Raw genomic sequence first — 14,250 nt, forward strand, 5'->3', positions numbered from 1 at the left:
GCTTATGTATATAAAAATTTATGTTCTAAGTGTTTATTAACATACTTCTTTTTAATGTTTACTAATTATTTATAGTTTTTTAATACGCAATTTTATAAAATAAAATATATAAATATTTATTTATTTGCAATATTAAAGTTTTAAAAATATTATTTTTTATTTATTATTTAAAAAAAATGCCAAAGACACTTTATTTTGTGTTTCAATTTATATTATAATATTATGTCAAAAAAAAATATTAAATACATAGTAAAATTAATTAACTAAAGTACTGTATTTAAAAAGAAAAAATTTTAAAACATAATAATTTAAATATTTAATAAATATAAAATAAATTTTTGTTACAGTAAGAATTTTTTATTTTTATTTTTTACAAAGTTAATGCATAACCTTTTGTCCCAAATTAATTTAGAGACGATGCTAAAAATTTTTATCACGGGTGCGAGATTACTGCTCCACTATTACGTATAATATCACATGATGAGATGATCCAGTAAAAAAGGTATTAACTAATTTTTAAGCGATTCGTCCCTTAATTTTTAAAAATTTTAAGCGTATTTTAAGTATATTTTAAAATATAAGTATCATGTATTTTTAGCATAATTTAAAGAATTTCTTTTATAACGATAATTTTTTTTTAAAAAAAAAAAAACTTTAACAATTTTTGCAAAAACAAATTGTCACAATTTAAGGATAATGTTTTAAGAAATTTCCCAAATAAATACCCTATTATAAATATTCCTTTTTTATTTAAAATTAACTTAGACGGTTACTTCAACCTGATACACAAAAAATTATCCGTGCGCCATCACGTTTATTAATTGTTTGATACCCCTGCGTCGATTATTAATTTGTGTAATATATCACCATATATAATAATTTTTCTTTATCCCGTTTCTTTGTAACGGAATACCACCAGTATAATTTATACATTTTTATATCTAAAAAAATTTTGTTCTTACTGTTTTCACTATTTCTTTTCTTTTCTTTTTTTTTCTTTCAAAAAATGTTTTCGAAATTTTTGGCCGAGTTATCCGATGATTATAAGAAACTTTTTGAAACTGAAATAGGATATGATGTTATTATATATGCAGGAGAAGAACCAAATGTTAAAGAAATTCATGCTCATTCAAATATTTTAATCGTTAGATCACAATATTTTCGTGCCGCATTGTCCAATGAATGGGCAAAAAAAGTAAATGGGAAATTTATTTTAAAAAAACAAAATATTAAACCACATTTGTTTGATATCATTCTTAGGTAATACTATATTTTTATGGTAATTTTTAATTTTTTTTTATATTTTTAAATAAATTATTAATCATTAATTTGTATTAAAATTATGTTTATAGATTCATTTATTATGGAGATATTGAATTGAAAAATTTACAAGGTCCTAATGTATTGAACTTATTGATCGCAGTGGATGAACTTAATATTCATTCATTGATTACTTATATTCAGGAATATTTGGTTGAACATCAAATTGAATTCTTACGTCAAAATCCAACCAGTATTCTTGAAATTATTTATAAACATGAAACTTTTACAGATTTATGGAATTTTTCTCTTGAAAGAATTTGTGAAGAACCTAAAATATTATTTGATTCTGATAATTTTATTAATTTAAAAGCTTCTTTATTAGAAATATTATTGAAACGGGATGATTTGAATATGGATGAAATTGAAATTTGGGACAACTTATTGAAATGGTGTTTGGCACAGCATAATATGATCAGTGATCCAACAAAATGGAACAAAGATGATATTTCAAAGATTGAAAGGACATTGCACAAATTTATTCCATCAATTCGATTTTATGATATTGAACCAACAGAATTCTTTTACAAAGTCTATCGTTATAAAGAAATTTTACCACGAGACTTAATTCACGATCTTTTGGAGTTTCATATTGTTCCTAATAAGAAACCTAAAACTAATATACCACCTTCAAGAAAACAAAATTTAAAATTAAATCTTATTATACCAAATCATAATCATCTTTTTGCTTCATGGATTGATAAAAAAGATTCTTCATATTATAATAAAAAGAATGTTCCATATGATTTTAAATTATTATATCGTTCAAGTAGGGATGGATTTGATGCTAGAATATTCCATAGAAATTGTGACAATAAAGGAGCTACTATTTGGATAGCAAAAATTGAAGACTCAACAAATGTAATTGGAGGTTATAATCCACTTGATTGGAATGGAGATGGTTGGAAATATACTAGAAATAGTTTTTTATTCAGTTTTGCAGATTGGAAAAATATTTCTAATACCACAACAAAATTATCTTATATCAATAATAATAAAAGCAAAAATTATGCTATTTATTGTGATAATAATCATGGACCACATATGGGTGATTTGTATTGCTCTAATTCCAATAATTGGACTTATGATGGTTATTTAGATTACTATCCTAATTTAGATATTCCAAAAAACATTATAATAGAGGATTATGAAGTATATCAAGTAATTAAAAAATAAATGAAAATGGAAAAGGAAATTTTAATAATCTATGAATTATATAGCAGCTTTTATAATTTAGGCAATCGTTGTATTTATTTTTTGTTAATATACTACGCTAGTCGTTATTTATAATAATGACTAATCAAATATTGTATTTTTCTACAATTAAGCCTAATCCAATAATTTTACTTTTTGGACCTTTCTAATTAAATTTATCTGTGACGTCGAAGATTAAATATTATAAAGTACGTTTAAATCTTTAATTTTTTTTATTAACAGGTATAAATTTATTTGCAACTTTAAAAACAAATGTTTTTATAAGTTTAAACTAATGCAAATAAAAAATATCTTTCAAAAAGTATAAATCTCTCAATTATATAAAATTTTATGCGTGTTAAATATTTCACTATATTTTCTGTCTAACGGGAATGTAGGCCGACGTTATGATAGTTCTGGCCAGCATTATGGATCACGTGCACTTGAGTCAACTTGAGTCAAAAAAATACACAAAGCATGAATTTCTTTGACATTTGGTTCTTCTCCTGACTCCTGCATATATAATAACATCATATCCTATTCTAGTTTCAAAAGGTTCCTCATAATCATTAAATAACTCTGCCAAAAGTTTTGAAGCCATTTTTTTGGAAATAAAAAAATAAGTCTAAACCTAAACTGGTTTAATTTATTAAGCTCTATAAAAAATTTTATCCATTATTTTCATAAAAACTTCGTAAACTTAGCCATTAACAGATACATTCACGGAAAATGAGATAATTCGATAAATTCCATGATATAGGGTTATTAATTCCACAAATATGAGCCTTTTGCGGAAAAAAATGGAATATAAAAAAAGGATCAACTTTTTTTTACAGGGAAGAGGAACCTTAACAAAGATAATAATTTAAAGTCTCAATATTTTCGTGCTGCATTTTCTAACGTATGTCGTATGGGCTAAGAAAGAAGATAAAAGATTTATTTTTGAGAGAACAAAATATTATTCCACATTTATTTGATATTGTTATTAGGTAATACATGCAATTGACTTATACTTTGATAAAGTTCAATATATTTAACATTCGTGCCTGGAATAGGTTTTTCTCTTTCTCCCTTAAGGATTTCTAACATAACAACATTATCATGTCTTGTTTCAAAATTGAAAGGGGATGAACGGCTTACTTGTTAATTCCCAGAATATTATTCCCAAACTGTATATATCAGACTTCTCGTTTATCTTATGGGAAGTAAACGTTTTAGGATTTAGGATCCATATAAGGAATTACACCATAAACTCCAGTATTATCGCCATGCTTTCCTTTTTTAAGTGAACGGCCGAAATCTGCTAATTTTATTGTATCATTGTGTATTAATATATTGTTGGGGTGCTAAAAAGATACATTAATTAGTGGACTAGTTCCGCTATATAATTTTAAAACAAATAAGAATGCGCTTACAAGATCCCCGTGTATGATTTCCTTAACATTGTGTAACCATAAAATCGTACTTGCAATCTCTTTAGCAAACATTAATTAGTCCTCCCATTTAAAAGTTATATTACTGTTCCTTAAATAATTTCTTTATGTCCACCTTCTGCATATTCAAGAACAAGCAAATATTTTTCTTTACCTTGTCAATGAAATAATAAGTTTATTTACATAATTGTTATTTTTATCGTCTAATTTTGTAACTCCGTATAATCGAATAATATTTTGATGACTATCAGCTATTCTCGTAACTAAAAAATTTGTTTTACGTTTGGATTATTAGTCATTGTGTAACTTGAAATCCCATGCCATATAATTAAAACCCGGGACATGCCTCCCCCTAATCTATTTATGGTTAAAATCTATTCGATCCGTGTGAATTTCAACCTCAGAATTTTTTTTTGTCCGATTTTTTTTTCAAACTGAAAAACATTTTTTTCTCCCTTTCTTTCGGCTTAGTTTTTTTTTTCAAACCGAAAAATTTGTTTTTTTTTATTCTTTTCCCGTTTAGGTTTAAATATTTTCCCAAACTGAAAAATTATTTTTAAATAATCCCATTGTTTCGGTTTTTTAAGACAGATTTTTTTATATTATTTTTCTTCGATCTTTTTTTTTAGACCGTATTGTTATTTTTTAAAAAAAAAATTTTGTTTTTCACTCCTTTTGGACCGAATTATTGTCCTTTTTTTTCAGAATTTTTTTTTTCAGTACTTATTTTTTTTTCGAATTCCTTTTTTTTTGGAAATTTCCCTTTTTTAAACCGGTTTCTTTCTTCATCTTTTTTCTTTCCCTCCAAATTTTTTTGATTTTTTTTTCTTTTTCTTTCAATTTTTTTTTTATCATTAAATAAAGAAATAAAATATTATGTTAAATATATTTACAAAATTATTTTTTTATAAAAAAAATCAATATAACACGTAGGAAATTGATCTACGTTGATAGCAATTAAATTGAACGCTGGATAAATAGTTTGATTTTCAAATTCATAAAAATCAAAAAAAATTAATATTTTTACAATATTTTATAATTAATTAATTAAAGAAATTGTTGATTTAATAATAGACTATTATAACTGAATCCATATCCGGAATTCTCTAAATAATCACCAGATTTTTGAATAAAAGATTTTAATTCAAATGGTTTAGTTAAATTAATAATTTATTCAAGTAAAATGAGTATCAAAAGAATAATAATAAATGAAATGAACAAATTCTAATACATTTAATTGTTCAAAACTTCAAATATTTTTCCCAAGTTGGTTATAAGTTTAAGATTGACGTAATATAAAATAATAAGAAATAATTATAAAATATTTTATAATTTAATTAATAAAAATATTTTGTAGTATTTTTTTTTTGACAACATGACACAATTAAATGAAAAAACTATGGCAAGCCGAGTTGGACTAAACTATCAGGCATTGGGCGGGTGAAAATCAAGCATGGATTGACAAAATGTTACACCGTATCTGATATTTGACCTGTTATTAAATCAATTTTGCCGGACTGAGAGATATCTACAAAATCCGCAGATTCCGCAGTAAAATGCACATGACTGTACCGCGAGTAAGGATATACTCATTTACAAATACAAACAATTGTTTTCTACGACGAATATTCAGCTCCGAAATTCAATAATTAATTTAACTAGTTTTAATACGTTTTCCTACTTTAAAAATTTTAGATTTGGTTAAAATAAAATATACATACAAAAAATCAAAATATACACAGACAAAGATTGATATTTACCATCGATTTCAAGATTTAATTCTTCAATGTTTCGCTTTTTAAAAGAGGTTGAAATATTTTGAATTTTTAAACTTAAATTTTGTGATGATGAACTAAATAATAAATTAGTGTCAATTAATTAATTAGTAAACATCGTACTACCATTTACAATGAAAATACCTTTCAATGTCTATATCAAACTCTTGTTCTTCCGAAACATAAATATAATTAGAATCTAAGGAAGATAACGTGTGTTTTAACTTTTAAGATTAAGTAGTATTTTTATTTACAATAGATTTTTCTTTATTAATACCTTTTTTATTACCAATTGAAATTGATGATGAATTTGTGGATAAACATTTAGAAATTAAAGCGCTTAATGGCCTACTTATATAATTGGCTTCTGAATGTCGTTTTTCAGCAAATTCTGGTCCAAGCTTCTTTGATTGTATAAGTTCCATTCTTTTTGTTTCAGCTTGAATAAATTCTGCTTTATTTTTACCTTTAAAAGTCCATCTACCAAAAGTTAAACGAATATCTTTTATAGAAGGTCTTTTTGTTGGATCAGGATCCCAACAACTTTTCATTAAATTAGCATAACATTCTGGTGTATCTTCTGTAATTTTGGGTCGTTCACCATCAAGAATGTTATAAATAAGATTATGATCATGTTTAACATTATCAAAAGGTTTACAACCTGTTGTAAGTTCCCACATAACCATACCCAAACTATAGACATCAGCTTTTTTAGAAAATGAAGACCCCTTAAATATTTCCGGTGCAATGTAAGGTATAATTCCATATATCTCATTATTTGATGATTCATTATTTATTTCTTGTGATAATCCTAGATCCCCAATTTTCCATTGATAATTTTTACCTGCACTGGTATTTAAATCAAATAACATATTTCCGCTATGAAAATCTCGATGTATGAATTTATTTTTATGAACATGTTCAAGTCTAAATAAAAAAAGTTAATACAGTAACTTAAATTAAGAATATAATGAATACATTTTAAAATATACATACCCCTCTGAAATTTGCCACAATATACGTAGTTTTTGATAATTCCATGTAATATTTGTAAATTCCTTTTGTAAATATTTATGTAAATCTCCTTCTGTTGCATATTTCATAATTAATACATAATCCCCTAATTCAGGATCTTTTGTAAAGCCATAAATTTTAATTATATGATTTTGAAAATTTCTACTATAACAATGGTGACTTGATTTTAACTATTAAATTTAAAAAGTTTAATTAAAAGATCAAATATTAGTAAATTAAGTTAATAAAAATTATTCAAGAAAATATGTAAAAGTAGTAAATTCACCTCATTTAAGAAATATTTAATATTATTTTTAGAATTTTCAAATCTTTTTAAAATGACTGTTTCATTATTACTTAACCAAGTTGCTTTATATATAATACCATATCCTCCTCTTGTCATTTCTTTTACATCTTTAAATTGAGAATATGGTATCCACTTAATTGGTATTATAATATTTTTTTTAAGCATAGCATCTAATATGTCCGTAGGCATAAAATATTTATCAAGATTATTTACAGTATTTTCAAACTTAGCTAAGTTATCACATAAAATAATGATAAATGATATTCTTTTACATTTTTTACATTGAGTTTGACCTGTAGGACCAAAAATAATATTTGTTGTTAAACAATATCTGCATCCAACATAAAATATATAACAATTTGAACAATACTTTTGACAGTCTGATGTAAATATTAATGTTGAATAACAGACATCACATTTATAAACAGTATGCCACCATGGTATGTAAAAAATTGAAATTTTTTTTTTAATCAAAGATGATTCCATACGTTCAGTAAACATTAAATAACAATTTGAACAAAATATAAATTCTTTTGTAACATATGTTTCTCGATGTAATAATGATTTCCCACATAATTTACAATATTTTTCACTTTTATACACTTTATCATATTTACCACCAGGAGTTGAATGATTTTCTAATATTTGTTTAAATGATAAAATTTTCAAGTCTCCACAGAATTCTTGAATACTTTGTGGTACTTTTGTCTTATTTATTTCATGATCACTACATTCTAAGTCTACTAATACGTCTAAATACAAATTATAATCAGTTGTATCGTTAATATAACTTGATAAACATTTTTTACAATATTTTTGTTCATAACTTAGAAGTGATTGAATATATTTTTCTCCACAACTGATACAATTTTCATCACCCTTATTAAAAGAAATAAATTTAATCGGTATAGGACTAGATTTTAATCTTGGTGTTGGGTCAAAAGAATTTTCGTCAATTGTATTTACAGGCTCCATTTTGTTATATTAATTAATAATAACGATAATGAATTTGGAATTTTTTATATACATATCAGCATGATACATTATTAAATAACTTTCCATTTGGAATTTTAGAAAGCCCGTTTTAAATTTAGAAGTACTCTATCGATCGAAGAGCAAATATGCATAATGATATGTAATTGATGCATCGGCTTTATTATTTTACTTGTTTAGTTGAGAAGCAGTTGATCAACTAGCAGAATTATCTTTTAATTATTGGCGAAAAATAATTTTGTACGACCAACCTTCTGTTAGTGATACGGAAATATTCCTTGATCGTCTCATGGGATTTTAGAATTATTACGGAAAGTCCGTTTTAAATTTATATGTAATAATATAATCGATGCATTGGCTTTATTATTTTAGTTGAGACGCATGTGATAAACTAGCAAAAATATTTCTTTATTATTGGAGTAATTATTAAACATTTCATCATAAAGGATAATGATGAAACGAAATGAACACAAATTAAGAAAGGGAACAAATAAAAAATGAAAAAAATTAATATTTGAAAAATGATGATTTTAAATAATAATGAATAAAGAAAAAAAAAATCTGTCTAAATATAAACGAGTAAACATTTAAAAAAACGGGAAATTCTGACTAATAATTAATAATATACTTATATAATCGCAAAACAAAGTACATTATTTTGTGGTTATCAATTTTTATTAAATATATTTATTATTTTATTAATTAAATTGCCAGTTGTTAATCAGATAAAACCTTATTTGGTTAATTACCATTAAGGCAAGTGGTAATGCTCATGTGTAATAAATGTCTAAAAAATCTTAATTTTGGTTTTTTTTTTTGTAATAAGACATAAATGTGCTTTTTTAGACGTTTCTTACACACGAACACAAATATAAAACATTTTTTTATTGGGAACCGTTTAATGTATTAAAAGGAAAGGTGAATTTTTAAATGTATTAAGTAAGCATGACTAAATGATGATCAACATCCAAAAAAGGAATCCCGATGAGAACAAATTTTGTTGTTTTAACGTTAGTCTACTTAACAGTTAAGAAGTGATTAGCCGATCAATCAATGGACCAATAGTTTCGCTGGTACACGTTACACCAACAATCATAAAACATGATCGTTAAATTTATATTGTATCATTTTTTTTTTGATAAGATAATCATAATCATAAAAACTAGATAATATAAATAAAATATTAAATATTGATAGATAATTTAACTAAATTTGAAATTATTGATAATTTATTAATTTAACAATATTATTTTTTTTTTTACATTATTGAACAAAAATTTTAATTGTTTTATCATGATTTAATTGGCATAATAAAGATTGATATTTCTATCATGATTATCATAATAAAAAATGGATTTAGATAATTTTATTTCAAACAAATATTATATCTACAAACACCTTACTTATCATATGCCTCCACCGCTTAGACGGTCATATATCCGCCGACACCAGTGCAAAATTATTAGACACCTTTATACAAACAACTACGGACCTTTAACAAAATGCATCATTCTATACCTGACAGTATTTACATATAGTATTATTATGATAAAAGAAAAATACGGAAGACTAAATTCCCTTTTACTAACCTTTTGTTCGCTTGTCTGGTTCATTGTTTATTTCTTTTTCCTTTTTCTTACCCCGGTGAGTCCGGCGGTACTTGTCAAGCAACCCCATCCATTTTTCCTTTATTTTTTCACCAAGGTGACATCGTCCTGTAGTGATTTGGTTATCAGTTATTAGAGTTACTTTCAATTCTAGTATATAATTTCTTTGTAATTTTTACTGTAATTTTGTTCACTTTGAGAAATAAAAATAAAATAAAAGTAAAAATTATATGACCAATGTGGCAACTGAACTTGTTTATTGAAATCTGTTGAATAACTATTTGTCCAAGGATGTCGTTATTCCTAAATGTTGGGATACATCAAAACCCTAGGGTAATGGTCATTAATAGTTACTATTAATATATGTGTGCAAGCTCGACAATCTTTGATTCTATCACGTATACAAGTAAATTTTAAGGATGGAATCTTTGAGAGGAGAGTGTTTATAGTAAAACATAGGTTTTTGCGGGTTACAGAGTGAAAATATTTATTTTTATTTGGAAATAAATGTTCGTAAAAAATTAATGTCCATGATGAAATAAAAAGTAGTATACAATTAATCTAAGAATCTAGACATATTCACATTTAAATTATCCTTTTCACGATTTGACAAGTCAACTCCACTAAAAATGTCTAATATGATCGTTTATCGTTTCATAATTGAAAGGGGAGGAGTGACTTAATTCCTCGGAATACATCATATACTCCATTATTACCTCTTTCCTTCTTTAAATAACGGCATCCTTGTGCAAAATATTATTGGCATGCTAAAATAAGAATGCGTTAATTACGCATTATAGTAAATAAAAAAAAACATTTTACTTATGAGATTCCCTTTTCATGTAACTATAAAATCACACTTGCAAATTCTTTAGCGAATTTTAATTGTTTTTCGCGAATAAAAGTTAATAGTATCGTCCTTTAGATATTTGCCTAATGTTCCACTGTCCACATATTCAAGAACAAACGAATACTTTTCAAAATTAAACATATCAAAATACTTATAAATTTATTTCAAAATTGTTATTTTACCTTCTGAGAATATATTTGTATGAAATAAACTTAGAAAGAAAATGTTATGGGCGGGTTTGGTTCATCGCAATTATTAATTATAGATGGTTTTAGCCCATCAGGTATTTGGAAATTGCCCGATAGCCCTTCATGTGACCAGTAATGTGTATTTGCATCAGCATCATTCAACAATTTTTTCTTCCTTTTATCATATTTATAATAAAAAAAACTACTCATCTCAAGAAAATATTCTACAAATTTTAGGCTATTGATATGTTAGTTAATCTATCTTTGCGATGCAAAGCATTTTCGATATGTGAGGAATATATTAAAGCAACATGGAATTGTGAAATTATTTTGCACTGTAACAGCCATTAAAATACGAATTTTATTATACTGTAATTGAATATAAGATTCACTTTAAGATAAATATCTTCGAATAATGCTAATAAATTGCTAATTATTATATTTGGTTTTAAAGTTCAGTAAAATGAGCAAAATATAACTAACTTATTGGTTATCTGGCTCTTTTAGGCTGGTTCGGAGTCTGGTTAATTTTATAATATTCCATTCATGTAAATTCAGAATCTACTGAATTTAGGTCCGTTCCAAAATAGAAGTTCTAGAATCTAGATTTGAGCAAATCTTCATTTAATCACATGCTTCCAAACGACAGACGTTAGGTGCAGGAAAAATTATGTTGATTACATAATTACATTAAAGTATTTTTAAACTACATAAATCTTTTTTTTTTATGAGGTTTAACTTAAATAAACCTATAAGAATATAATATAATTCTTCAAAATTTACAAAATTTCCCAAAGAAATAACTTATAAATATTTTAAGAATTGAGGGTTACACCAAATGATGCAAACATAGAGATGATGATTTTCTGCGGTGATTAAGGATGGTGATAAAAATTAATTCTGTAAATTCTCGTGATTTGGCCAGAATTATATAAGGCCAGCCAGCATTCTTATTCTCAAATTCCGGCCAAATTTAATGTTAAGCCGATGATTACATTATCTCTGTAACACGGAGAAAATCATCCCAAAATAAGTGATTGTTTATATTTACACAACATATATATATAAAATTTGCAGTCTATATTATTCAATTTTTTTTTTCTTTGAAAATAAAAAAAGAAATGTCTTCAAAATTTTTGGCAGAATAATCCAATGACTATGAGAAACTTTTTGAAACTGAAATAGGTTATGATGTCATTATTTATGCAGGAGAAGAACAAAATGTCAAAGAAATTCATGCTCATTCAAATATTTTATGTGCTAGGTCTCAATATTTTCGTACTGAATTTTCTAATGAATGGGCTAAAAAAGAAGATGAAAAATTTATTTTGAGAAAACAAAATATTAGTCCACATTTATTTGATATTATTCTTAGGTAATACATGAATGACCTTTATGATGTTATTTTTTTTTTCATTTTTTTAAAAAAAATCTAGATAAATTATTAATAAATTTGTTAAATTACATTTAGATTCCTTTATTGTGGAAATATTGAATTAAAGAATTTACAAGGACCAGATGTATTGAACTTGTTGATAGCGGTGGATGAACTTAATATTCATTCATTGATTACTTATATTCAAGAATATTTGATAGAACATCAAACTGAATTTTTACATCAAAATCCAACTGGTATTCTTGAAACTGTTTATCAACATGAAACATTTATGGATTTATGGAATTTTTGTCTTGAAAAAATTTGTGAAGAACCCAAAATATTATTTAATTCTGATGATTTTATTAATTTAAAAGCTCCTTTATTTGAATTATTATTGAAACGGGATGATTTGAATATGGATGAAATTGAAATTTGGGATAATTTATTGAAATGGTGTTTCACACAACAGAATGTAATGAATGATCCATTAAAATGGAGTAAAGATGATATTATAAAAATTGAAAGGTCATTACACAGATTTATTCCATTAATTCGATTTTATGATATTGAACCAACAGAATTTTTTTACAAGGTCTATTGTTATAAAGACATCTTACCACAAGACTTAATTCATGATCTTTTGGAGTTTCATATTGTTCCTAATAAGAAACATAAAACTAATATACCACCTTCACGAAAGCAAAATTTAAAACTTGATTCAAACTTAGTTGAACCAAATCTTATTTCACTTTTTGCTTCATGGATTAATAGAAAGGAATCTTCATATTACGATAAAAAAGATATTCCCTATGAATTTAAGTTATTATATCGTTCAAGTAGAGATGGAATTGATAATAAATTATTTCATAGAAATTGTGATGATAAAGGAGCTACTATTTGGATAGCAAAAATTAAAGACTCAACAAAATTAATTGGAGGTTATAATCCACTTGATTGGAATGGAGATTGTTGGAAAAATACTGGTGATAGTTTTTTATTCAGTTTTGCAGATTGGAAAAATATTTCTAATGCTACAACAAAGTTATCTTACATCAATAGTGGAAAAAATCATGCTATTTATTGTAATAATAATTATGGGCCACAAATGGGTGATTTAAGTTGTGCTAATTCTAATAATTGGACTTATTATGGTAGTTTAAGCTACTATCCTAATTCAGGTATTCCAAATAATATTACAATAGAGAATTATGAAGTATTTCAAGTAATTAAAAAATAACGAAAATGAAGAGAGAAATTTTAATAATGGGTAAATTATGTTAACAGTCGATGTATAAATTAATGTCAGTATTTTATTTTATTTATTAACATAAATAAACTATTTTAGTTTATCAATCTCTTGCTAATTCATATAATATTTTTATTTTTGACTTGACGGAGGAGATTTTATTATAAACATTGTATATTAATACTTTACTGAGTTACCTGATTTCTAAATTCATTTACAAGATTAATGGTCTCAATTATTAATGTATTGTATTTAGCAGGTTGTTTAAATTAATAATTGCATACTATTAAACAAAAGATGTAAAATTCTTTTATAACATATACATTTTCTTTGAAGTAACAATTTATATAGGATACAAATCCAATTTTTTATTATGATTGAAATATTTGTTTAATTGGCCTTATTTTATTATAACGAATGAATTTCTAAAAAATATTTAACAATTAGAAAAGATTGAAGTAGATCGATTTCATTCTTAACATGCTAATTTAAATTTGTTGTACGAGTCTTGCTTTATTTGATAATCATTATTTTAAACTCAAATAAAACTCTGATTAAATGTTTGTTTCAAACCATGAAAATGTAAAATAAAATCTTATTTTTTTATTATTAAATTTTTTTTTTCCGTAAATCGGAATGAATTCTAGTAATTAATAATCAATTAAATGACTGTAATAAATCTGTTTTTGTGTTATGGGTTAAATTGTAAATTAAACTCATTCAAACTTCTAATCACTTTTAATCTTACTAATTGGGAAATCGAAAACTTTAATGAGAATATGATAAAAATTAATTGATGCAAGTAATCCAGTATAAATCTTGGACCGTTTCAGCAGATATAAATTTTTTGCGAGTTATTTTGTATTTCATTCCGTCTAACGTCAAAAATCAAAATATTTTTATATCCGCCGTAACCTGTTATATTATCTGTATTTCTAGTTATTT

The 14,250-nt window shown here is 25.0% G+C and overlaps 1 protein-coding gene across 1 annotated transcript; it reads right to left on the minus strand.

Annotated features, from left to right (window-relative positions):
• Nucleotides 1-5,601: 5,601 nt before the first annotated feature.
• On the minus strand, nt 5,602-8,018 carry OCT59_021193 (uncharacterized protein; the record flags this gene model as incomplete). The annotated part of the gene is made up of 7 exons (XM_066149694.1): nt 5,602-5,627; nt 5,708-5,799; nt 5,867-5,921; nt 6,000-6,302; nt 6,567-6,649; nt 6,719-6,927; nt 7,023-8,018. 7 exons carry the CDS (start codon nt 8,016-8,018, stop codon nt 5,602-5,604), a joined length of 1,764 nt encoding a protein of 587 aa, XP_065990576.1.
• Between the last annotated feature and the right edge of the window lie 6,232 nt (nt 8,019-14,250).

The sequence above is a fragment of the Rhizophagus irregularis genome, chromosome 3 (genome assembly GCF_026210795.1).
Source record: "Rhizophagus irregularis chromosome 3, complete sequence".
Lineage (NCBI taxonomy): Eukaryota > Fungi > Glomeromycota > Glomeromycetes > Glomerales > Glomeraceae > Rhizophagus > Rhizophagus irregularis.